At 44.3% G+C, this 26,664-nt stretch overlaps 7 protein-coding genes across 7 annotated transcripts; 3 read left to right on the forward strand and 4 right to left on the reverse strand.

Moving 5' to 3' along the window:
• Positions 1-516: 516 nt before the first annotated feature.
• On the forward strand, positions 517-3,199 carry Bfra_010244 (putative heat shock protein chaperonin protein; the record flags this gene model as incomplete). The annotated part of the gene is made up of 3 exons (XM_037340577.1): positions 517-1,068; positions 1,308-2,784; positions 2,847-3,199. The coding sequence occupies 3 exons, from the start codon at positions 517-519 to the stop codon at positions 3,197-3,199; spliced, it is 2,382 nt and encodes a 793-aa protein (XP_037189045.1).
• Positions 3,200-3,771: 572 nt separating this feature from the next.
• On the reverse strand, positions 3,772-4,350 carry Bfra_010245 (putative gnat family protein; the record flags this gene model as incomplete). Its single annotated transcript, XM_037340578.1, has 1 exon — positions 3,772-4,350. One exon carries the CDS (start codon positions 4,348-4,350, stop codon positions 3,772-3,774), a length of 579 nt encoding a protein of 192 aa, XP_037189046.1.
• Positions 4,351-4,879: 529 nt separating this feature from the next.
• Positions 4,880-6,672, forward strand: Bfra_010246 (putative adp-ribosylation factor protein; the record flags this gene model as incomplete). The annotated part of the gene is made up of 3 exons (XM_037340579.1): positions 4,880-5,112; positions 5,161-6,220; positions 6,277-6,672. The coding sequence occupies 3 exons, from the start codon at positions 4,880-4,882 to the stop codon at positions 6,670-6,672; spliced, it is 1,689 nt and encodes a 562-aa protein (XP_037189047.1).
• A 5,217-nt stretch (positions 6,673-11,889) lies between these two features.
• Bfra_010247 (putative transcription factor bzip protein) lies at positions 11,890-13,225 on the reverse strand (the record flags this gene model as incomplete). The annotated part of the gene is made up of 4 exons (XM_037340580.1): positions 11,890-12,370; positions 12,423-12,987; positions 13,045-13,072; positions 13,127-13,225. The coding sequence occupies 4 exons, from the start codon at positions 13,223-13,225 to the stop codon at positions 11,890-11,892; spliced, it is 1,173 nt and encodes a 390-aa protein (XP_037189048.1).
• A 3,668-nt stretch (positions 13,226-16,893) lies between these two features.
• Positions 16,894-18,294, reverse strand: Bfra_010248 (putative ethanolamine kinase protein; the record flags this gene model as incomplete). The annotated part of the gene is made up of 2 exons (XM_037340581.1): positions 16,894-17,409; positions 17,533-18,294. The coding sequence occupies 2 exons, from the start codon at positions 18,292-18,294 to the stop codon at positions 16,894-16,896; spliced, it is 1,278 nt and encodes a 425-aa protein (XP_037189049.1).
• A 1,096-nt stretch (positions 18,295-19,390) lies between these two features.
• Positions 19,391-21,434, reverse strand: Bfra_010249 (putative mfs transporter protein; the record flags this gene model as incomplete). Its single annotated transcript, XM_037340582.1, has 3 exons — positions 19,391-20,686; positions 20,735-21,015; positions 21,299-21,434. 3 exons carry the CDS (start codon positions 21,432-21,434, stop codon positions 19,391-19,393), a joined length of 1,713 nt encoding a protein of 570 aa, XP_037189050.1.
• Positions 21,435-22,719: 1,285 nt separating this feature from the next.
• Positions 22,720-25,387, forward strand: Bfra_010250 (putative lim domain-containing protein; the record flags this gene model as incomplete). Its single annotated transcript, XM_037340583.1, has 2 exons — positions 22,720-22,804; positions 22,896-25,387. 2 exons carry the CDS (start codon positions 22,720-22,722, stop codon positions 25,385-25,387), a joined length of 2,577 nt encoding a protein of 858 aa, XP_037189051.1.
• Positions 25,388-26,664: the final 1,277 nt, after the last annotated feature.

The following is a 26,664-nucleotide window of genomic DNA, read 5'->3' on the forward strand; positions in this document are numbered from 1 at the left end:
TTATCTTTTAAGAAAGGAGGAAAACAAACAAAATTGGTGATGTTGATTGTGATGAGGAGTGGTGGGGTGAGTCAAATTTTGGGAAGAAGATGGAACTTCAAAAATGGTGCTTTCGGCTGCTTTCCACAGTGTGAAAATTTGATTGGCTCAGGCATTGTCTACAATCGCTTAAAGCGAAATTAAATTAACTAGTAGCGTAGATACAATCGAGAGATTCCTAGTGGCGGGGCGGGATCAGGCTTGATTCTCTATGCCCAATGGCTGCCGTTCAAAATAAGGCACAAAAAGAGACTGCTTACCTAAGCAAGGGTAGAGACACAGCTAGCGGGGGGGAGATCGCGGGAAGCTTCCACGTTCCGCTCAGAATGCTCGAGACTATTCTAGATAGAATTTCTAAATTCACGTACGTATATATACTTGGTCCTTCACTCAAGATATGTTCACTGATACTATTCTTTCTCTCTCTTCTCTTTTTCTTTTCTTTCTTTGAAACTTAAGACACTCAACTTCACTACAATGAGAAATATCAAAGTATTACGTCAAATTGAGAGCTCTTCTCGTCTTTTTAGGGGAGCTCCTCTACAAGTTCGAATCGGACGGCCATTGACCAGACCCCCATTACATAGCAGTCATGTATTTACATATAGAAACGTCGCGCCTCTTACTGCGCTTCGCACATACGCAAATGGACGTCCACACCCTCCAGGCGGCACGCACCGCATGGATATGGGTGGCGGAGAACAAAAGTCTGCCCTAGAACAATATGGTGTCGATTTGACTGCGCGAGCAAAGGAGGGAAAACTAGATCCGGTCATTGGTAGAGATTCGGAAATTAACAGAACTATTCAAGTACTATCGCGGCGAACGAAAAACAATCCGGTATTGATCGGAAGTGCAGGAACAGGAAAGACAGCTATATTGGAGGGCTTAGCACAACGAATAGTCAGAGGCGATGTGCCGGAAAGTGTGAAAGACAAGAAAGTGATATCGCTGGATCTTGGACAACTTATTGCTGGGGCGAAGTTTCGTGGCGATTTTGAGGAACGATTGAAGTCGGTCTTAAAAGAGGTGGGTTTCCATTTCCATCGCGGCGGTAGCTTGCCAGTAGATGTAGTCGTTTTGTTATGTTTTTCAAGTACGCACGACCAAGTGGTACACTTGAGACACATACAAGCTGTCGATATATGTCTCATAGTTAGACCTGCTCACAATACTATATCTCGCAATACAAAATTGCACACTGTGCAAGACGTACCACCTTTTGCTTGAAATTTGTAAATGTTTGAAATTGTTCTAACAACTCCTAGGTCCAAGAAGCTCATGGCGGCGTAATTCTATTTGTGGATGAGTTGCACACATTATTAGGATTAGGGAAGGCTGAAGGAAGTATTGATGCAAGTAATCTGTTGAAACCTGCACTATCTCGAGGTGAATTGCAATGCTGCGGGGCAACCACACTCAACGAATATCGACTAATCGAGAAGGATGTCGCTTTGGCAAGACGCTTTCAGCCTATTCAAGTCAACGAGCCGACGATTCAGGATACAATCAGCATTCTGAGAGGCATCAAGGAAAAGTATGAAGTGCACCACGGAGTTCGCATTACAGATGGAGCTCTGGTTGCTGCTGCTACCTACAGCAATCGTTACATCACAGATCGCTTTTTACCCGACAAAGCAATTGACCTCATGGATGAAGCTGCAAGTGGTCTGAGGTTACAGCAAGAGAGCAAGCCGGACGACATTATGCAGCTTGACCAAAAGATCATGACGCTACAGATAGAGCTCGAGAGTCTTAGAAAAGAGACAGATATCGCCAGCAAAGAACGACGCGAAAAGCTCGAAAATGACCTGAAAGAATGTCAAGAGGAGGCAAAATCGTTGACAGAGAAATGGGAGGCAGAGAGGTCTGAAATTGATGCCATCAAGAAGACAAAAGAGGACCTCGAGAAAGCTCGCGTTGAGCTCGATCAGGCACAGCGCGAAAACAATTATGGCCGCGCTGGAGAGCTAAGATATTCCGTAATCCCATCATTAGAAGCAAAGTTACCCAAAGATGGAGAGACAGGCCCTTCTTCCGGAGGTACTTTGATCCACGATGCTGTGACTCCTGACGACATTGCGGCTGTTGTATCACGTGTCACTGGTATTCCTGTTACAAAGTTAACTTCGGGGCACGCTGAGAAGCTTATTCATATGGAAGATACTTTGAGACAGTCCGTTCGTGGTCAAGATGAGGCTCTCAGATCGGTTGCAAATGCAGTTCGAATGCAACGAGCAGGCTTGAACGGCGAAAATAGACCACTTGCATCGTTCTTCTTTCTCGGTCCGACTGGTGTGGGAAAAACTGAGCTTTGCAAAAAGATGGCAAATTTTTTGTTCTCGACTGAATCAGCTGTTGTTCGTTTTGATATGAGCGAGTTTCAGACACAGCCCACAATATTTCGATTGATTGGTAGTCCCGCCGGATATGTTGGATATGATGATGCTGGACAGCTCACTGAAGCTGTTAGAAGAAAACCTTATGCAGTTCTTCTATTCGACGAATTTGAAAAAGCCCATCGAGATATCTCTGCTCTCCTTTTGCAAGTGTTGGACGAAGGGTTTTTGACGGATAGTCAGGGCCACAAAGTTGATTTCCGCAACACTTTAATCGTCTTCACCTCCAATTTGGGCGCAGATATCCTCGTTGGCCTCAACCCCTCGCATCCATATAAAGAAGAGACAAATGGTGATATTGCACCTTCTGTCCGCAACGCTGTAATGGATGCTGTGCAACATAATTGTAAGTTTACCTAGCCTCCTACGCGATCTTTTTTCTTCACTCATAACTAACAATAATCACAGATGCCCCTGAATTTCTCAACCGCATTGACGAATTTATAATATTCAAACGTCTTTCTAATGAGGCTCTCCGAGATATTGTCGATATTCGACTCCTAGAACTCCAGAAGAGGCTAGACGATCGACGAATCACACTCGAAGTAGATCAGGAGGTGCGACAATGGCTTGCTGATAGAGGATATGATCCTAAGTTTGGAGCTCGCCCGCTTAACCGACTCATCTCCAAGGAGATCGGCAATGGACTGGCCGATAAGATTATCAGGGGAGAATTGAAGACTGGCGAAAATGCGGTGGTGAAGATCAATGCTGAAAAGAATAGTTTAGCTATTGAGAGCACTGGAGCTGTGGAAGTGTAAAATATTGGGTAAAAAGCGGATGGTACATGCATGATGGGTTATGAAAAATGGTTTTAGCGGCATAGTATGGCGGATCTCTGCTCTTGTTTCTAGGTATGGGCGTTCGAGGATGCATGGATATGATACCAGTAGAAGTATAATCTCAAATTTGCATATTTTCTAATTGAACCTAATCTCTTTGTTATATGATTATCACTATTTGTAGAATCAATGAGACCCCTTGTGATCCCTCTCTGCCACGCCCTGACTCCCTCAAGGTCTTTCTTACATCAAAACAAGATAATTGTATGATATCAACAGAATATATAAAACTATGTGCGTGTATGATATCAGTGGAATCTAAAAAGCTATATGATTTTATGAAATCATCACAAAATCATTACAATATATAGGAGTTGAGTGGGAAGTAACAACTTCGGGCTACTTAGATGAGTCAAAGTATATTGCAGTTATATTATATTTTTAATGCCTACCAGCTCCTTGGGAATTCTGCAGTCATCCAAACCTGCAGGTATTTTTATGGAAGAAGACAAAAATGCTCGACTTAATATCGTGTGCTCAATTCGTGACTTCTAGCCTGGTGTTGTCATGAGTATGACGACCGTGTCTCCATTCGGCACCTCTTTCATGGCCACAAAATCACACCTTTCGTATAATCGCCGAGCTTCAGAATTTTCTGACTCTACTACAACACTGCATACAAACGCTTTGCCCTGCACCGCTGCTTCACCTCCTGCATATTGCAAGGCTGCTTCAATAAGCGCTTTCCCGATTCCTTGTCCACGAACATCTGGTAGAGTAAATACTCCGTTCATTCGATAGTGGCCCATAGCTTGTTCGCTGGATGTCTTATCACCAATCACTTGCCACGGATTTCCAAGGACCGTCATGTCTTCTGGACCATAAATCAATGGGCCAAGCATTGAAACAGTACCGATGATTTTAGAATTTTCAATCGCGAAATATGTAGCTGCGTTTGGGTTTGCTAGACGTTCGTACCATACTTCTTCTAAGAACGCGGCTTCCGTAGAGTAATTGGATGCGAAAGCTTCAGGTGCGACTTGCAGAGATAGAAGCCTAAAATCTTTGTACTTTCCGACATAGGACCGTACAAGATCTTCACTGGATATATGTATGATTTCGTACGTCATTTTGACGTTTTAAGGTGTAAATTAATAAGCTTTACTATCGTTGACAGACAGGAAGAACGTTGCACTGAAATAGTGGTACACTGACACCACCAAATGTCAACAAAAAGCGTTTCTCTCCTCGGAACCACTCTCTGGGTAACCTATTATATGATGCCAATTGGGAAAACAGTTTTGAAGAGAAACACCAACAAGAAATTATGTTATGGCGAATTTTCCCCTGCTGATGTCCTCGCGTGACTGGTCAAAAGCCTCGAGGTAAGTGCTGGAAGCTGATAGTAAATAGATAAGCGCCAACAGGGGGGGAGAACACCAAAACCTGTATCGCTCAACGATAGCCAGTCATTCAGCCAGGATACATCAGAATACTACCACGAACAGGTTCCCCTCATGTTTCACAGCTCCAAAATCAGCCTTGTGCGCCTCTCGACGGCAGCATTCACAGCTCAGCACAGCACAGCACAGCCTACACATATAAACTCATGAAGTTTGCCCATCATGATTTCAATCTTCATTTTCCTGCATAGTTTGCATGCGAAGCCTATACAACATGGAGAAAGATGGAATATTCGCGGACTTCGACCAACAAGTTGTATATGAAGGCAGCCTCGATCGAGCGGGAGATGAAAAGACCCGCAACTTTGTTGTCGAGTTTGGCAAACTCGAGGCTCGAATTGCCTTTGATCTGAACGCAGGCCAGGTGAAAAGGCTCCTAGACGAGCCTTCCACGCAAGCCGAGCGCGATCGACCTCCTGTACGATGGATGTAAGTGATGGTATCAAATCTGCAAGAGTGGTTGCTAATATGCGACAGCAATATCTGGGGTCCAAACCGACAGACTGATATAATAGATGTTCTTGCACATCGGTATGGGTTTTCTCCAAGGCTTTTGGCTATCATCAAAACTCTGCCGCCAAAGAATTCGAGCAGTAACGATCATCGAGTCAGTTACAAAGAGAAATTGTTCGAAAAGGATGATATCGAAACGGGCAGAGCGAGTATGAATATGCCCAGAACACATGCAACTCATCGTGCGCCCCCGGCAACCACGAGCCATTATACCATTGCACAACAAATGATCAACTACCAGTCCGTTGATGTAGGGGCACGTTTCATGTGCATTGGCGCGAATTGGATGCATGATATCGATCCACCGACGAAGGAGAAAGATAATCCAACAGTTCAAAATCTATTCAGAGACAGGGCCCAGTGTAGGCTCTGGTCTTGGCTTATACTTTGCGACGATAATACAGTTATAGCAGTTCATGAAGATACGGGGCCAATTAAGCCGACGAAGAAGGATCTCAAATCACTGCGCGGCAATACTCTGAGCGTTTTAGGCCAACTTTCTAAGTCGGGTCATGAGACGGCGGATCCAATATCCATGCAGTCTGTCCGACAAGTTCTGGATTTGAATACGGCGCACGCGAATAGCGGAATAGAAGGAGCAAGTAATCTTTTTTACTATCTATTTGATGACTGGCGAGCTGTCTACAAAACAGTGGCTTTTTTCAGGGGAAGTTTAAAGGAGTTGGAGACCTCTATATTCGATGACATGACAAGAAAATCCAACAAAGGTCCTGACATAAGAATCATCCCTCATCTTCACTTCCTCAGCAAACGAATCCGTCGGATGCAGCATTTGTACAACGGCTACCATAATCTCATAACCAGGATTCTGGAACCCAAGAACTCTAGTACGTGGGAAGCCGGCACACCAGACGGCTCATTCATGACTCAAAGTGGGAGAAATGGGGTCAAGCTAGCTGCTTCTGCGAGTCAAAGATTCGAGAGACTCGGTGATCGCTTAAAATTGTTAATTCTGAACGAAACTGGTGAATTTCTAGCCGAGAAAGATGCACTCAGTACCACTGTGAGAATTCCCTTCACTGTTGTTAATTGACTGCGAGTAAGCTAACACATCTCAAGTATTTCAGCATCAATTCTCAAAAAGACTCTCAAGCTACTGCCCGCCTTAATCGCTCGGCTACTCTACTCGCCAAACTATCGGTGCTTTTCCTTCCCGTATCACTTATGACCTCTTATTTCTCAACCCAGCTTAGTGATATTGAAGGCAAGTATTCGCTGTATGATTACTGGGTTGGGTTTGCGGTAGTGGTATCGGCGTCATTTGTCTGCTTGTTTTTCTTCAGCAAGTTGTTGATGTGGGTAACAGAGACCTTGGATATATGGGCCAAGGCCTTGGGAAAGAAATCTAGGCATATCTTTGTCAGTCTTCTGAGGGGCTTTGATATGAAAAAAAATAAGGCTAAGGGGGAAGGAACAATTAGTGGTAAAGATGATGATGATATGGACGATGAGTAATGATAATTTGATTTATGGTCTGGGTTGGGTATGTGAGGTTTATTCAGGGGCAAAATTTGGGACGGGAATAATGAAATTTATATGGGTTATGTCATAAGGTTGGGTCAAACGAAAGCTAGGCGTGGCTATTTTCCCGAAGTTTTCAGCTATGCAATGGAATCATATTCTGCATACTGCATGTATCATAGTTATCATTGATTTTTGCCATAATCAATATATATATTTACAAGAGACGAAGAAAGAGACAAATGACTTCTATTGCTTCCAAACTTTCAGTAAGGTACAACTTCTCCTGGAAAATCATATGAGAGCGTCTGGCTTCGACATAGCACAAATCGTTTGTGAAATTAATAGCAACAATGCTACATGGCCCCATCGAGCTTCCGAGCTACGAAGTGCTATTTCTACGCCAGTTATCAGAGACTCGTTGAAAGGTTTTGCTTCTCATCTAGTTCGGAACATCTTATTCTGACCAGACAGACTCTGAGTACAGATATACATACCAATTTCAGAATGCAACATCAATGCGACGTATTACTTCTGTCGATGTGCTTCACATCCGTGTTCATTGTCGAGAGATCACATCAAGTAAGCACGGCGTCGAGAAAGGAGACACCGATGCTCATCTCGACCAAGATGTTCCAAATCCGGATTGTCGTCTAGATTTGAGAATATTGCATGTCCCACACGTTTCATTGCTGTGAATCTTTGACGGTGGGTCGTTTGTCCGCTTTTAAAGCTTACATGTTGGCAAGAATTTAGGAATTTGATGTTTCGGATGTTATCAGTTGTGAAGACAAATTCGATCTATGAAGTAAGTTCAATCTATAAAACATGTTCAATTCATGAAACCAAGTCGATCTCTGAAATGGATTCAATCTATCGAACCTCGATTCAATCCATACATGAAACAAATTCAATCGCTCATGAATCGCACATTTTCAGTCTGCAATTCGTACGATTGAAGTCTTTAGTACCAACACATAAACCAGACAGCCGTAACCCTAACATCCCATCCCGAATGCGTATACCTGATACAAAGTACTTTATTCCCAACCCGCCTTCCTCCAGATGCAAACACCGCAAAGCCAAAAGTAAAAGATAGAAAAGCAGAAATGGAAACATCGATGAATCGATGGGATAAAGCACAAGTCGATAAAATAGGAATATCCTGCGTCGCACTTCTCGGCTGCAGCTTCTCCTCCACACACATACATACCTACGTATTCATCTCACCTCAGATATATATTGAGAACTTTCTCGTCTGCGTGTGCTACCGCGACTGTCCCTTGATTTCTTCTTCCCGGCGATACTCCTGGAACACCTAGGAGGGTAATACAGATACACCAGGTACCTATGCATCTCAATATCTATTCGCAAATTTCATCCGACGGAGATAAGATCATATTCGTCCGTTGTTTCACTTGATCCCGGAGGTAGAGTATTGTCATTTCTCACTGTATCCTCATGCTTGCACAACAGATGTCATATCTTACCTACGAAGTGTGTTTTTATGGGTAGGTAGGAAGAGCACCGCAGGAATAGAATCTAAGTTTAACCGCCCACCGCTATTCTGCTGTCGGGTCTGCCAAGATTCCTTCACATCCACTTATCGTTCCATTTCACCCTGAGACTTTTCGATACATCGAGCGCGCTGCGCTCAGAAGAAACCAACGTCAGCACACATCTTGCATCTTCCAACTCGTCTCTATCCAGCGGGTATTATCTGCGAAATATGCAGCCGCGCATCGCGAAAACAACCATGCGTAACGCCTCTTCTTTTACGTTCCAATCCCACTCGTCATTCTTAGCACTTCCCCGTATCCAATCCAGCTCGTACGATCTGCATCTACCGTATGTGCTAACTATAGCAGCTTGCTGCTAAAGGCTATCTAAGGAATACTCACGCACTTCGTAAAAAGTCACCAATCACATCGCCATCCTCTCATTGTCGATCTTCAGATTCAGCCTTGCAGATATTAGCTATCATTGTCTTTTCTCTCTTCCTGCAACGGACACGGCACAACGCACCGCTCCGCACACCCGCTCCGCACACGCCGACCTGGCCAGTTCTTTGGTGTAATGTTAGTATCCTAAAAGCAGAAAATTAGACTTCAAAATCGTATCCCGTCGAATGAGATAAAGGGTGATGCTTGATGCACGGGAGATACGCAAATTCCCGGTTTGCGTTTGCATATGGCAAATACTGGAAATACCCATCTCGTGATGGCGAATTTTCAGATCTAGCATTCAAATCTGGAATAAAAATTCGTCGATCCCTTAGACTCCTTCTACACTGGCGATGGTGCTAGCAATCGCATCGCTGATGTGAGCACGACATACAGCGCCCCGAACTTCCTCTTCGGGACTTACCTCGCCTCGCTCCCGCATGCATCCTCATCCTCGCCGTTCGTCTTGTTCTCGAACAAAAAGCTTCCCTGAAATGTCAAATAGTACCATGTCGGCTTATGATCCTTCAGAAAGAGATTGATTGTTTGGGGGCTCATCTCACTCACTCAACGTGGCTACTGCATGCCAACACGCCCAACCTGTCCGCTGTTGTCAGATCTTTTTCTTCCTTGTGCTGATCCACAACGCTGTAGGTGGCTGACGCTGACCCGGGAGTATCATTAAGGTTATTTTTTCTTAGGAATCTTTGAATGCTTGGTATTAAGATGGACTGCCGCTGTATCTGACCAAGTGCTAGAGAGCATTGGTAGCAGACATTTTTTCTCTTCGCATGCATTAGTTCAATGAACAGGTCGATTCTGTCAAACTACGGATGAAAAATGGACCGTAATAGGCCAGCAAGAAACATAAGAAGCGACCGCAAAGCTGAATAGGGGTTGGTAAAGAGAGATCTTTACTCGTTTGAATAATTCACACCATGATTTTATTCACGGTATGCTGAAAATGGTTAGGAAAGAAAAAAAAGATCAAGACTTGGACGAGATCAAAGTCAAAGGTCTCGCCCCGGTACCAATTTTTTTTAATCAATCGTAGGCTACAAGATACCAAAGTAATTAAACGGTTCATACCCATAAAATACAGGCTTTGAAGCCTTCATCCCCACATGAGATCAGAACGTTATAGCGGGTCATACCAAAACCCGTCCGAGCAGGCCAATTAGATAGGGGGAATTTCCAGAAAAAGAGGTTGCCTGATTAGAATTCTGGAGTGCTCCATAGACTCCATAAAGTCTCCATATAAGGAGGCTTTTTCAAACCGTCAATCTTTTCCCAGACATTAATCCCTACTTGTTAGTGCCAGCGGGAAGAGGCTTTTGAGAGGCTCCTGCTCCGTACACTACTGAGACCTTAAATGAACAGGGATTCAACAAAAGATTCCATACCCCAGGATATATAATAACAGTGGTGGCTTCCAGTAAGGCTTTCTTGACCATTATACCTAGTCTCAAGATCCGTAACCCTGCTGGCCTGTCCTGAAATTTTTGGATTTGTAACCATGCTCGCCATGCTCGCTATGGAAGCGAACCAAGATGAGTTCCACAAGATGTAACCTTACAACCGACAACGTGTAATCTAAAATCCTTGTATTGGGTAGCCGCGGGGAAAGAGATGTTGCAGTGCATACGCCTACCCACATCCCTGGCCCAGAGAGATGAGTAAGAAAATCTTCACTATTCTGTGTATCGATCGTAACGACTTAGCCAATAGGGGAAAGGGGAACATACACCAAGTGTGGAAAGTACCGACCATCTTATGAAATGAGTGATTTTATGAGTTGATCTGACATTATCCTTACCGCCATTCATTTTTGCACACTGACTCGAAGTCGAAGACCGAAGCTTGAGTAAAAGTCGAAAGTCGAATATCGAAATGTTGAAATCGGCAAGTATCGTTCCAACTTCCATCTAGACCAGTAAATGAACATGGTTAAGCCACCTCAATCTTACCCACTCAGCTACCGTTATTTACCATTGCCCATCGGAATTCCGACTCCGTGGTTCTTCCCCCCCGCCTCCCCCCCGTGCTAGCCGCTCTGACCAGATGTTCCAAGTCAAGACAATATCTACTCACGCGCGAATACTTGAGTAAATTCGTCTGTACCTACGAAATGTAGTATAGTTCTTAATTCTTCTTGAGCTTGGCCTTCTGACTGGATATTCAACACGAATAGCGTACTAAGTAAATAGACTCATGGTACAGATCTGGAAAGGGAGTGTCGATGCTCGAAAACTAGCGTGTCTGCATGTCACTCCGGAACCATCTGAATGTGAGTGCAACGTAACTTAACCCTGTCAATGCTTTTTAAGTTCAACTTGAGCCGTCTCGCCACTGCAAACCTACCGACACTAATAAGGTAAAGGTGGTCTGATATTTTATAAATCAATGAACGATAGCCGCGAATACTCAATACCAACGGGCACTTAGCTTGTTGAGATCCAAGATCTCAATACAACCATACGTACATGGCGGGGTAGCTCAGTAGCTCCCGATTGATGGCCAGATCTAATAATTAAGTCTACCTCTGCGTTGAAACCCGTCGATGAACAATATTCGAAACTTGCCACTCGCATCTCACTTCGGAGAACTCCTTATGCTAAGGCACTATTGACAGTTTTGACGTGCTTGGGAGGTGTAGTGGTATTGTAGATGCACTACGAGTCTCATGTATACATTCGATGCTCGGAGTGAAGTTCCCGGGCTTTACTAGAGATCATCATGTGTTGAAAATAAGCTGATTAAAATATCTGGCTAGAGCTTATTCTTATTAGATCTTCTTGGAGTCAGTCGATTGTTCGATAATTTATTGGAAGATAGGAACGACATGAAATTTCTTAGTGTACCCCTCAGACTAAAGTTCACTAATTGATCGCATGCACGGTAGTACAGTACCAACAACTCAGCCCTCGGATCCTTGGTTATACCTCCCCTATGGTTTCCATCACATGCATAGATAGGTATTCCAAGCTTCAACATCATTTTCAAGAGTAGGGTTGGTGAAATAATAAATTTTGGTATCTAATTGTAGAAATCCAGACCTGGTCTTCGTCTCATGTCTATCGGACCCAAAATGGTCTCCATACATAAAACCTCTAACCCAATAAAAATAAACACCATTCAAAATGCTGAACGCCATTCGCTATGCTGTGGTATATTGTGATGCCCAATTTCACTCCGTATTTCGTACTTCGTTGAAGTCCGTTTCAAACCAAATCCCACTCATTCAACCGGCACGCCCAAAACTCCTTCTTTACCAATCAGGTAGAGATGGGGCACCTCGTTGTGCCCTCCATGCATTGCTTCTGTCCACAAAATCCCGGCCGAGTAACCAGCCCCATCGCTCTAATAAAGGTTGCGAAACCTCCCAAGATATCTCGTTGTAAGGATCGTCTCCCCATATAATGATTTGCCCCGTGTCATCTGCCTCTCCAATGCAACTCCCAAAGTCCCGAATGAAGCTTAGCGCTACATCTCCAGCTAAAGCCATCAGTCGTTCTCGCAATGAAGGAGAAGCGATCATATCAATAGCGTAATAGTGAGCTTTTTCGAGTTGTGACGTGTTGGGCTTGAGGGTTGGAGGAAGCATGTCAGTCATGGAGCGCAGAAGGGCGAGATGACGGTCTGGAGAGGAGCCATCCACAATAGAAGGGTCGGAAAGGAGTGGTCGGAAAAGTTCTCGAATTTCAATGCAACATCTTTTGCGATTGTAAGGCACCGTAGTTATCGAGACACTTCGGACCGTTAATACCACCCATAAGCTGCGTCGTCCATGGGGCTACTAACTTTTGTCTGGAAGAGGATGCCCTAGTTTGTTGGTCGGTAGCGTTGCCACTGCCGCTGGCTCGAGGGACGCTTAGAGAGGGGTGTTGAAAATTTGAAGGCCCCATTGCAGATCGAGCATTCCGTGTGTATCCTGATGTATCAGGTGAGCTTTGTGAGTTATGTGGACGGAGCCCGGATTGATGTACCATATATGGCTGAGAAGATAAAGCAGCCGAATCGGCATATGCATATGTGGATGGTGAAATCATCGTAGATGTCATTGGTATTGAGCCCATCGACATCATCTCCGAGCTTAAAGAAGCAGGGGGACTACCGGCATTTGAAATAGATGCGCCAGAAATAGATGGGGATAAAGAGTATTGTCGATGATCGGAAGGAATTTGTCCTACTGGTTGAAGTAGGAGACTTTGTGTCGTTGAACCGTATAGTTGCGCCCGAAGAGTTTCGTTCTCTCTTCTGAGTTCGTCATTTTGATATCTCAAGCGCTCAATCTCTTCAGACTGCTCCGAGCTCTGTTCTTTTTGGGCTTGCTCGAGGTTCTTGAGGTGTTCCTTTCTTCTTCGGCCTGGTAAACTCATGATTAGTTTTTAGTTACTCGTAATGTAGACCTTAGAGTGCATACGGAATTCTCTTTGTGCAAGACGATTGTACTATAACTTTTTATCAGTCTCTGTATAGTAGCTGCCTACAGGAGAGCAACATACCTCGCGCTTGCGTTCTTCTTTATCCGCTGAAGAATCCATTGCTGTTGAATAAAAATATTGCCTAGAGTCGTGAATGGTTGACGTGAAAGTGGTGGCCATGGTTGTGTTGGGTGATGCCTAGATGATATATAACAAAAACGGTTTGGATGGAGAAGGAAAGGGAGTTATATCAGTCGTTCCTTCTGGTCCGCAGTCAGTGAGATCATTTTATCCTTGAGCACTAGCATTTACATCCTACAAAATATGCCTCCTAGGCGCATGGATCCATACCTCTCCAATTCAGGAATGGGTATCGTGCTAATATTCAGCCTTGAATCGCTAGGACTATCCCTGATCTTGACCAGAGGTGGGGGAAGCCACCGCTTTTAACAACAAACTCCACCCGTTGTAGTCTTCAGGGATGGGCGTGTATATTCCCATGCGCTTGAGATTTGACTTGACTAGGATTAGTTTCGACATAAGCGAGAAAGTTAGAAACTCAATTCTTTGATGATTCGTTGAAGGAATCAAGCGAATGCGAGCTCTAGCTGTTGGTTCCAGCTTTACGGAGTATGTACTCTGTAGAATGCCAAATACAAAGTTTATACGTGCTTACACAAAGTAATAAATCATGACCTCTTGGGTGGTGGAAGAAGCCGCGCACTAATACTTTGCCCTTCTTGTTTGCTTACTTTGGATTTTCAATGTTATCTTTAGGTTTGTTCTCTGAGGTTTTTTGGTCAAGTATCATTACCATCCCAGTATTGTTGTACAAACAGACTAACTCTCAGAGTATTCTTGTGATCTGTCGACTGTTGAATCATGAGAACTGCATCGATTAGCTGCACTAATAGACACTTGGAACTTCAATATAGGGTTAGAGTTGTTGTGAGCTACGTATCCTGCAAATCCAAACACTCCAAGCCGTGCTATTTTCGCACCGTGACGATGATCCTAGGCTGTCTAACTGATGTGTTAACCTCTGTAAGGCTAAAATTATGATGATCCTTCGAGGTGATTTGTCTAGAGGACCTCAGCTCCATGAAAGCTTTGAAGGTTTCCCAAAGCCCGATGGAGCCAATCAAAGCATTGCTTAACACACTAATCAGCAGCTTCAAGCTAAATCGAGCTAAATTAATCCAATCCAGAGATTCACAGATGGGAAAATTCTTGATTTGACAGCCTACTGATGATTACGGTAAAGAGCTAGGATTGGATTGGCATCATCACCTTGGGGTCAGATCAACAAATAGACATCAAGTTTTATGGAACGATGTCAGATTCTGGAGACAACGAACAGCATGTGCCATGTATATCCGGGCCCTATATTTTTTTAATTTTTTTTTTGCAAGGGCGTACATCCGGTGTCTGTACTCGGGTGTCCCAGGTCCATTAATAACATCTGATTCAAACATTCTTTACTGATTGTTAGTTGTGACATGGACGTCGAATTAACGTTGTTGCTACACGAAATCGTAACCCAGCAAATAGGAATTTATATGTTGCATCGGGTATTTTTAGAAGATATTTCGTTAGATTGTCCCTGGTTCCTGGAACTGGACCCAAACCTGAATTTGCCTCATCTGAATGGTGTTCCCAGGAGTCGCAGCGCCAATCCTATTCGTGCATACAACAACCTTTTATTTCAATCTCTCACGATAAAAGTGAGGATGTAGTTCGTTCTGAGTCAAGTCAGTAATGCAAGACATTTTGTCGCACAAAAGGCGCCGAAAATATCTAAGACAGGCTCAAGAGGCGCAATAGCTATCAGCCTTGCCTTTGCTCTAGTAGGATAGTGTGATATCGTCGATATGGGGTAACGGTCTATAATTGATGGTGTCAAATTAGTAGCGAGTGAGATTGTGGTACAGACTGAAGAGGGTTATGTGGTTAGATCGTCACCACCGCCCATGGTAGATTTCAAGTGCTGATACACCTAAGGTAAGCATGCAGATTACACGTCACATATAAGATATAAGATCCAACAACAGTGGTGTAATCTATAGAAGGTCGCACAATCATGATACAGTGCATAGTCGTAAATGTTTGAAACGCACTCTGAGGTCAGAACCCAAAATAGGACATCAATCTATTTTCTTTTCTTTCATTTTCTCTCTCTTTTTCTTCGGGCTGAAAACCCAACGGCTTGCTCCTCAAACGTTACTTTCTTACTGGTGTTTAGTACTGTACTTGAGAACCGCTTAGTTGTGGCATTGACTGGTGTGTATTGCTTGGCAATCCTTCGACATCTTGATGGCCCATTCCTCGATTTAGCACAGATTTTAAATAAGCTTGAGGAAATCGGGATTGGCTGTCATGGAATAGACTAGCAGCTCCTTATTATAATTCAACAATGGTAAGAATCGGCGTAACGCCCCGGAGCGCTACCTATACTCGAGTAAGTACACGGCCCAGAATGCGGTAGTAAATCAAAGCTTGGATTTAGGAAGTTTGGCTGGCGCTAATCGCAAAGGAGTAAGTACGGTACGAAAACTACTACTACTGGCTGCTCTCCACTTGATATCCACTCGATCTTGAGCCTCTAAACGATTTAAGCCCGTTGAGGCATGAGTTGCATATACCCTGGCCGCATGAGTACACGTCTGGATTTTCTAACAGTGCTGCTAGTTCTACGATTCCTCTCAACACACTGTCCACCTTTTCACTATCTAGAGATTCGCTACAGTTATCCGAATTGGGTACTTCGAGCTAAGGGATAGACTAGGTGATTGTTTGAGTATCTGGCAAGTACCGGTCACTGCCACACAGATTGACAATTCAGACTGCAGATTTTCGGGGTTCCGTAAATTATCACAATGGGGCAGTTGCCACGCGAAGGTTAGCCGCCAAATATAGATCACTTTGGCTGTTACAATTTGAATCTAGCGAATCTCCGGTTCTGTTCCTCTGTTGACAACCATAGCTGATAGTCCCGGCAATGCAGGAAACACAGATATGTATGATGCAACTAATGAACCTAAGAAGAGGATGTGGCCGTGCATCTCACTGGGTGATGGTGCTAAATGAATGTATGAATATAGATCTCTAGAATCATGAGCCGTGTGACACAAGCACGGAGCAATCATGGCGGCATCCTTCTCCATGGATCCAACGGATAGGCCGTAATGCTACCACACGCGGGAATGATAGAGAGGCGTAAGCCGAATCTTCATTTCCATCAATACAAAGGGAGGCGAAACATCCATAACTCGATCCATGTAATCCGGAGTCTTGTCTGATCTTGTCTCATCTTGTAAGGCTGACTCGGTATTGAACATATAAGATGAACTTCTTAGGATCAAACGAGGCAGTTACCGATGAAACATCCATACTACCTCTTCTAATAAGTCCTTTGCTTAATTGATCTTCGTTTGCGTACAATACTACATTTGGAGCTTGAGCCTAGGTACTGGCCGATCCCGAATGTCACCTTAGCATTGGGCTTATCCCATGATACCCAGCCATCAATTTAAGCTTGTTTTTACTATGTTGCTTTTGATATTCCCTCTCAGCCTTTTTCAGTAAACCTTAATGTGAAAAGGATGCGGCGACAGCACGATGTTTACTTGAAAGTGTCTATATTGCAAATCATCAACCTTTCTTTGATGGTGAAAATCAAGCTATGTACTTTTGAAACTTTTTAACTTCATTAGGTATCTCAAAATTTTGTCGTTGAAGACTCCAGTGTTCCCACCGGGCTACGCTGCTAGGCGTTGAAGCCTCATAAATATGCAAGTCGATCTAAACAAATTCTAAATGCATGCTATGCATCAATTTTGGGGGGATAGTTATGCGTCCTGCGCCCATCTTCGCTCTCTCAAGGATATTTCCTTGCCAGACGCCGCTCGACTACCATCATTCTCTCCCCTCCAGGCCCAATATTCTCCCAATCTAATTTCTGCATATGCAGCATAGTCAAAATCGATTTGAGATATCGTGGCCTGGATCAATGCCCAAATTCCCCAATAGAACCCTGGAACCGCCCTGAATATATCCACTTCGGTAAACATTTTCTGAACCTCTGCTTCTTCGTCGCAAGTTTGCTTCAATTGAGCAAAATAGTTTCGAATATATTCCCGAATGAAATCGAGTCTTTCTGCGCGCGTGGGCATGTATTGATGTTCGCAATCAAACCCTCCCCACTCCGCGAAATGATTGGCAATGTCAAAAGCTGCTGGAGAAGGAGTGGCATATTCGTAATCGATGAAACTGACTGTTTCTACTGCAGCGGGGGTAGTAGTGCCAGTGGGTTGGGGTTGCACGATAACATTACCACTTAGAAGGTCGCAGTGGGCAAATACGAGCTGGAAAATGTCAGCACGGTTCTCGGCGGCAGGATGTTACAGCGAGAGTTGCATCGTTATGGTAGCACTACTTTGCGTCCAGAGACAATTATGATCGCATCGGGTTTCACGAAGGTCACTCACACTATTTTCACCAAGACCAGGTCGATTGCTGAGCTCAGCAACCAGGCGAGTCAGTTCCTTTTGCAAAGTTGCCTGTCGAGTCTTTTCTACCTCTGATCCCACTGGAAGTGCATATATCCATTTTTGCATCACCGTCCAGACATTAGGGGCTGGTTTGCCAGGAGCGGTATTGTCAATGGCAGATTGGAGAGCAGGCTCCACCTTGCTTAATGCAGCTGGAAAAGCAAATTGTTCACTACCATTTATTTCTGTGGGTTGGACCTCATGATTCGTCGCCAGACAAGGAACAACCGCATGCCACTCTGCCAATCGTCTAGCTACTCCACGCCAAATTCTTTGCTGTCTGAGGTCTGCTGGACTAGTGACCGCTCCTCTAATGAATCGATATAGCATTCCATTCTTAAATCGGGCAAGTAATGCTGGTGCTAAATTGTATTGCGTAAGTAACTCGTGATTTTGAGTCTCACGTTCTCGGTCGATAATTAAATCGGTTCCTTGACCATATGCCCGCAGCAGGACTGCCTCATTATCAATCTCTTCCGTGGTGAGCCCAGGTCTCTTGTTGATAACCTTCAATAATGTGTTTGTTATGCCATCCGTAAATCGTATGAACTCGATTTTGCCATCAGTTTGTTCCCATTCGGGGCGCAGGGTCAGGATTAGACGTAAGGCTGATGTTTGAGACTCGGCGGAGTTATAAGAGAGAGGGATAAAGCGGATCTTGCCAATCGAAGAAGTATTCGGCGTTGATGTTGTGGCCATGATGTTTGTTTACGAAAGGAGCCGGCCGCAAGCGAAAGGATTCAAATCGATGCAGACTCTTTATGCTGTTTCAAATCTATTAATAATCTGCAAAATAAAAGGATTTCAAAACGGACCTACTCGAATTGGATTTGTCTTAGATGATAGGACTATGAGGCCCTGAGGGGTGAATAACGTTTGTACGCGACTGACCTACAGAGAACAGCGTTGAACAAATGGATTCTGGTTTTCGGCAGGTATCGTAGATGTGATATCCTGAACTCTCTATGATATACTAATGTCACCAATATACGGTGGCTAGAAGAAGAGGAATAGGGGTGCTCTCAAAGAACACCTTTGCGCTGCTTGCGATTGTCTTGTGCGTGTAGTTTTGAGAAAAGTAACGTAATGTGAATCAATTGAGGTTCAAAAACTTTCGGTCTGGTCCTTTGAAGTATTATATCACAAGCAGACAATGTTCCAAGAGAAAGGGTCAAAATAAAATGGTGAATAAGGAGAAGGTTAGTCTAAGATGAGGGGATTGTGAATTTCCTGTTATTTTCCAAATAGGGTCTCGTGCTCTCCAGGAAGACCCTGAAAAAAGATCCCGCTTATTAGGTAGGCCCAGGAACATTCCGCATAATCTCAACAATCAGGAAGGTGTGCTTCCCGCACTAGACTTGAATCAGAATCAATTAGGTAATCATTAATTATTTACATGTGATTGCGATTATGATTGTGAGATCGTTTGGTCATTGTCTTTTCAACTACTAGGTGCATCAAAGTTTTGTTGTTCAGCTACGATAGTGACCTCCTTGAGATAGATTGCTCAATATCTCCTTTATCCGTCCTTTTCCTTCACTTTGTCATATCTCATAAGCCATCAAAGACCATATATATATATATAACAAGATCGTAATCGCCGCAAACACAAACGTGATCTGGAAAGCAAAGCTATCACCCTAATGATGGTATCAACTTGTGTTGCATACGACATTGGTAGTATCCAATGAATTCAAATTAATGTTGAAATTGATATCATTATATGTGTGTGTATATATGTATGTCTCCTCTCTGACATCGATTTTGAATATACCGGGGTATCAATAGCATCTTTCTAAACTCTCTGTAAAACCCAGAGCCCCTTTGTGGCTCGCTTCACACTCTCTGTTCTTGTCATCTGCCTTCTCATCGGAACATTGGCACTCTTTTCAGAATCGTTCTCTTCACCCTGTTCCCTTTCTCTTTCCCTCCTTGCCTCATCCTCATCCCTTATTTCTTTCTCCCTTTCTCCCTCTCTTAAGCTCTCCAATTCCTTGATTTTCCAAGCCCTCAGGCCCCATATACACAGTGCAGCTCCTATATACATACATCCTGCATAGACCTGTGCGTGTAGGTATATATCCCCAGATGAGGCTCTCAACTTTAGTCCAATTGGCTCAGAAAAAGTGCAAGGTATCACAAGCACTAACCAAATGATAGATAAAGCCGAAGGAAGGACTTTGAGACCTACTACTTCTGCACCTACCGGGGCAACAGTGGCCCAAAACGTGCCCGAGACAGTTCCGACAATAAGAGCAAAAAATATGAGAACTCCGTATGATTTAGCGAAAATCCAAATAACGAGACAGAAAAGCCCTGCTAGGAAGGTACAAGTGCCTGCCATATTGATTCGCCCAGTTGCATCCGAAAATGCCCCTACAAATGGCCGGCCAAGACCTTGACCAAGATTTAAAATAGCACCAATGACCGAACCTTGCTTGGCTGAAAGACCGATACTCCTCGCGTAATTAGGTAAGGAGAAGAGAAGAACAATGTATGCGAGCATACTGAAGAATCCCCATCCAAGCAAAAGGAAGAATTCAGGCTTCTTGAACAGTTGTGTGTCGAAAGCTTTCTGGACAGATCCAATCGCATGGTTTCGATCCCTGACCAGAATTGTACAAACGGTGTTTACTGCAAAAGCCAAAATAGCCAATACTCGGAAAGCCCAACCGAGCCCAATGGATTGAATCATTGCATTTGTCGCCAAGGAGTATATCAAACCTCCCAGTCCACTTCCAGCTGCTGAAATGCCATTGGCTAAAGATCGACGTTTCGAGAACCATTGTGGGACTACTCCAACGCTACCTACGAAGAGGAAACCCATACCGAACCCAAAAGCGACACCTTGTGATAGGAATAGATGCCAAATCTCATATGCAAAAGAAGCCCCAAGAAGTCCAGCTGTTTCGAGTACAATACCGATGGCTAGAGTGACTTGTGTTCCGAATTTGCGTGTGCAACTCGTGGCTACCGGTGCGGTGAGGAGGGCTAAAGAAATCGACAAACCGCCGACGAATGCATATTCAAGGGAGGTTGCGCCAGGAAAAGTATCACTCGCAAGGTAGTGAGCAAGGAAAACACCGTAAGACTGATAGATTCATTAGCAACGAAAAGCATGGAAAGCTTGCTCACTGACACTATTGACTCCCCAAGTATGCCCGTTGATCAGAAATACACATGCGACGCAAACCCAGCCATATCCACCATCAGGAGGTACATCCACTGGGTTCAAGTCCTCAATCCTTTCTGGGTCATCGGTGTAATGCCCTCGATCTTCCGCCAGAAGATTCTTATCTGATGGGCCCCTTATATCTTTGTCCACATTCTCCACCGCATTCGCAATGTTTATTTCGTTGTTGTCATCTCGTCCTGACCGCTCATTGTTGATGGCACTCATCTCATATAGAAAGGCGTATCCTTGAAGATAGATACAGAAGGAAAGAAATTAATCGAAAAGAGTGTAGATAAGATATACACGAAGAAAGGAATAAAGTACAGATTACCGATGCAAATCCATGAAGATGGGTTCCAAAGGAAATGCTAAGGAATCTCTGTATTTGAAGAAGGCAATGACCTTCCTAGTTGCCGGACCGGCGCATCAATGTGATTGTGAAGGGCGCAAAAGTTTTAGTCACGAAATGCTTTTTCTTACCTGAGCTTTACCTCCCCGCGAAGCTAACAGTGCTATTCCCTAGCATACTCATGTGGGTGTGGGTGTGGGTATGGGTATAGAATCGGGAATAAGAAATGAAGAATCCTCCTTCAGTGCAGAGTAGTAATAATTGAAGCCGAGCACCCGTCCATCGCATTCGCCACCAATCAATTTGCTTGGCCATGTAGACTGTGGATACCTACCAGAATGTACTAGGTTTGTTGTACATTGTAAAGAGATTTGTAAATGCTGATGGTAGAGATTATGTGTATGTATTGATGTATTGGATGTATTGGATGTATTGAAGAGGATAAGAAGATGAAGAAGAGCAAGATGGAGAAGATGTAAGGTCAGTGTTGTGGTGTTGGGCAGAAGTAAGAGGAGACAATGGAAAGAGGATCAAGAAGAGAAATGGAGAGTTGCTGGCGGAAACAATCATACGAAGGTATATGGAATAAGTTGTATTGCTATACCGCCTTCGTTAGCCAGGATTAGTTTGGCCGGGCAGATTGATTCCATTGGTGGTAAGATAAAAGCGGTGTAACATAACTTACCCATGTCTCGCGGTGTACCTTATCTCGCTTACATAATACATCACTTTCGCAGTACGCGATTTGCTCTCCCTCGGATTACTAATCAGCCCCCCTTGTTGTATTCGCTGTTATGGATGCGTTTTCAAACTACCGACCGTACAATCAAAAGTTCTCCATTAATTGGATCCATAGCATAAAGAAGAAATCGAGGAAATCGAGGAAATCGGTCGAAACTTCCAAAGCTCAAGAAGAGAAGAGAGAGGACGAAGGATTCGAGTACATAAAGTGTATCTTATAAGGTTTGGATTTGGGAAATCATGTCTCCATAATTGAGATCTGATCTAATACCTAGGTACATTTGGGAGGCTCAAATCCAAGAGAAGGTTGTTGCTGAGACGACTGTTTAGCCTTCAGCCGGTTATTGACTTCGGCGCGATAGCAATAGAACCAACCTCCACAGGTAGGTTGTACTGTGTGATTTGTATAAGAAAACATTGAATGTTTGAAGATTTCAAAGTGACACTTGATTTTCTCCTTCTTACTGTCAACTTTATAATCATCAAAGACCTATAAAAAAAAGTATATGTTATTGTTGTTGTTGTTGTTGTTGTTGTTGTTGTTGTTGCTTGTCTCTCTTTCCTGTCTCTTTTGTTGATAAGCATTGTATTCCTTTTTACTTTCCCCTCAATCATTTCATCATCATCCTCTTCCTCCTTTTGCGACCATACTATCTACGATATCCTAAGCAATACGCACGAATCACGCCTCGAACCATTTCTCAAACATTATCACAGATACTTGGAACTTCCACATTGGATAGAAACTCTGACGCAACACACCGCCAACAAATCCTCGCTACACTGCCATCGATACTTAAAGCTTCTTTGCCAAACTATAATTTTTTGAGCCAACTTTCTTCAACTTCGGATTTTTACAATGTTACTGAGAGGGAAATCTAAAGAGCCGACCGACCATAATGTCACCCCTCCTGGGCCGTCATATATGTCAAACGATCAATTTGGTAGGTTCGATCTATTCTCTCTTTCGTTTGCAGCTACCGGCAAAGCTCGAGTCCTTGAGAAATGGTCTTGCTTCTTACTGACAGTTGATAGCGGACTACTTGGCAGACTTAAGAAACAATCGTGTTGCTCGCCCGAGTGGTGCAAGGCCACCCCCTCCCAGTAAACGGCGACAATCCAATTCAATATCATCGGTATCATCAGTTATCACCCCGCAGACAAATGCCCCACCAGAGACCCCAGCTTCTGTCGATCCTCAACCGCGGCCCGGAAGTTCATTTTCTCGCAGACCAACTCGAAATTCCGTTGGATCATATTCATCGGTCAGCTCTAGAGCTGGGCGATCACTTGTTCAACCACCACCTCAAGAGCTTCCTCTCAAACCCTCCGAAGTTGTGCCCAGTGCTACATATATCGAACGAGGTCTACGATGGATGGAAAAGGAAGAGGCAGCGTCTCTGCGGGAGGCTATGGAGGATATGGATATAAAAGGAGAGCACGACGACGAAGTGCGGATCCATAAAGCTGCGCAAGATGAAGCATCCGAGTTGGTCTACACGCACCAGTTTGGGGATAAGTTCAAAAACCCTGATGCGCCGTATCGATACAAAGACCACTTAAGAAAGAACAGTTATGCGCGTGCAAGGACTCAGAGTGTTGGACGAATCAATAGTCCTGCTGTGACTAAGGAGCTTGCTAGAGTTGCAATTCCAAGAAAAGACTCAATTGTGAGCGATGAAGAAGGACCAAAAAACCCCGTAACTTCAAGGCCTTCCTCCCCATTGAAGAACAGTGTTACCCCAGAACCAACGTTAAGTGGATCCTTAGATACCGGTCGAGATGCAATGGCTCAACAAGCTACGAAGACTTACGGCAGTATCAGCCGACTACAAAACGGAAGAAGAATGAGCGGTGGTGGCAAGAGGAACATTAGCGGCGAAATCAAATGCAGCTTTACTGGTGAACAGATTTGGGAGGAACCACAGCAAGAAAGCACGAACGATTCCGATCGTGGTCGACTCATGGATGGCCGCCCAGCCTCTGCTTTACAAATCAAACCTCGAAATCCCCTCAATCGTGTTCAATTTTCGGGGGATGTTCCAAGATCCAATAGTACCCCGCCTGAAATCACCAAAAAGCTATCCACAACCGAGATATATAAAAATCCACCAACACAGTCAAGAAATCCTGCATATACTGCAAATATGCCGCCGGCAAATGAACCAGATGCTGAGAAGGAAGAGATTCCCAAAAAGAATGGGGTTGAGATCAGAGGTGATGATATACGTCAAGCGACAAGCATGCGTCTTAGTGATCGCAGCCCCAAACTCCCCACGCCCACTGCAGTCAGTGATAAACCTGGCCGTCCAATTGTAAGCTTTGACAAAAATTGGAAGCCGCAAGAGGCTGATGACAAGCCAGAAGTGCGAAGAAGATCGCCGTTCGATCGCCGGCCAAATAGCCAAAAGCAAAGCCTACCTGCTCGACCAGGTCCGACGCCTATCACATCAAACAAGGATTTTAGTGCACCGACCCAAGTGAGCGTCCCAGTTCCTAGTATAAGTGTCTCAGAATCAACACCGTCAGTCCCTACCTTAAAATTTCCTGATTCCCCTCAAATTTCTATTTCGGCTCCTAGTGTTCCAACGATCATTGAACCGGGATCAAGCCCAACCAAGTCAGCACCGGCTGTACCAACGATAAATATTCCAACTATCAACGAGCCAGTATCGCAGTCCGTACCTCAGATCCCCACGATTTCGGAGCCTGGTTCGTCACAATCCAAAGCAAGACCGCTTCCAGATCCCAAAACTGCCTCAAAACGCCCCAATCCACGGCAAGCCCCCGCGCCGGTTCCTCGAGGCCACTGGTCCCCCGCTGCAGGTAGTCGAGCCACAGCAACTTGCCATCAGTGCCAATTACCAATTGAAGGAAAAGTGGTAGCTCTCCGTGGTGTACCCGAACGGTTCCATCCGGAATGTTTTATCTGTTTCACATGTGGCACCGCTCTTCAAGACCTCGAAATTAGCCCCGAGCCCGCCGTTTCTCGTGCAGCACGTCTCGATCGTATAAAGCGACGTGCACACGGAGAGACAATCCCTGATACCGAAGGTGAAACAGAAGCCGAAGACGGAGATGCTAGGTTACGATTCTATTGTCATCTCGACTGGCACGAACTTTATGCTCCTCGCTGTAAACATTGTAAAACCCCTATCATCGGTGAACATGCCGTCGCACTCGGGGAACACTGGCACTATGGTCATTTCTTCTGCGCAGAGTGCGGAGATCCTTTCGAACAAGGAATGACGCACATAGAAAAAGACGGATATGCCTGGTGTCTCTCATGTCAAACCAAACGCACAGAACGCAAAGCCCCAAAATGTAAGAGATGTAAGAAAGCCGTTCTAGGACAATACGTACAAGCACTAGGCGGCGAGTGGCATGACGAATGCTTCCGATGTGGCCATTGCGCGGGTGGATTCGATGATGGGCAGATTTTCCCTTGTCAGAGAGGAAACAAGGGTGAGGGTGGTGAAGTGATTGTACTTTGTACGGGGTGCATGGAGAAAGAATTAAAGCAATGAAAGGTCGAATGACTGATGTGTATATGGTCGGATCTGTATTTCTTGTCTGTCGTTTTTCACTACAGGGCTTGGGTGGATTGGGCGGTCGTGTTTATTTCATTAGTGATGTCTTTTGCAAGCATGAGCGATCGCGTTGGGTACACAACAAGCAAGCAAGCATTTTCTTTTGTGCATACATACATTCCTTTTGGGGGTATAGTAGTAATGAGAAATGGGAAGGATAATTTGACAGGATGCAATTTTCGATATGTGATGTGATTATAGGTAATTATTCCATTGGCTCTCACATCTCCATCATTCCTGAGCATCATGCCTATCCATGCGCCCAGTGACCAAGCAAAGAGGTGACACCATGATACTTTTTGTCAAAACTATAATCATGGTTCAGCGGGCCCATAGAATTCCTACCAGCGCTCGTAATTCCACTCATCGTTGGTTCCCTATGGTGAAAGGTCCAAAGCAGAAAAGAATAGAAGGGTTCGACTGTCACCATGATAAGACATTTCACTTAAAATTCCAGAACATTAACAATAGGGAACTTTGTCATAAGCTCAAGTTAAATAGATAGATAGATAGATACATACATACATACATACATATACAGAACGTAAACTCTAGCTACCGATTTAGATACTGGCTATGCTGAAAAGTAGGTTAGCTCTTAGGAGTAGTAGTAGTAGTAGTAGTAGTAGTAGTAGTAGTAGTAGTAGTAGTAGTAGTAGTAGTAGTGTTAGTAGTATTAGTAGTAGTAGTAGTAGTAGTAGTAGTAGTGTTAGTAGTATTAGTAGTATTTAGAAAGTGAAGTTTGCTGAACTTTCTCGCATCTTGTGTTTGTGGCACTAGGTGTTAGGTAGGTAGGTAGGTAGGTAGGTAGGTAGGTAGGTAGGTAGGTAGGTAGGTAGGTAGGTAGGTAGGTAGGTAGGTAGGTAGGTATCTGGGGAGTATGGCGGTTGAGGTTGGCGACATTTGGGGGAGGGGGTGAAAATCTCGTGAGTGTAAAGGTTGATGGGGAAGGGTGTGGGATGTCTGGTGGTGGGAGTGTGGAGTTTGGAGGGATGGGATGAGATGAGATGGGATGGGATAGATAAATGGAACCGGTGAATTAGGCTAAAGATAGATCTTATTGCGTATCTTCAGAACATCGAAATTGACATCACTATTTAGGGGACCAATGATTTTGCGAGCGCATTGCTTTGAGAAGTGCGAGTTGCGGGAGAGAGGTGGAGGGTGGAGTGGATGAATGAATGAATGAATGATACTGTTGAGGAGGCAGGTAT

Source organism: Botrytis fragariae (genome assembly GCF_013461495.1).
Source record: "Botrytis fragariae strain BVB16 chromosome Unknown tig00000186, whole genome shotgun sequence".
In the NCBI taxonomy this organism is placed as follows: domain Eukaryota; kingdom Fungi; phylum Ascomycota; class Leotiomycetes; order Helotiales; family Sclerotiniaceae; genus Botrytis; species Botrytis fragariae.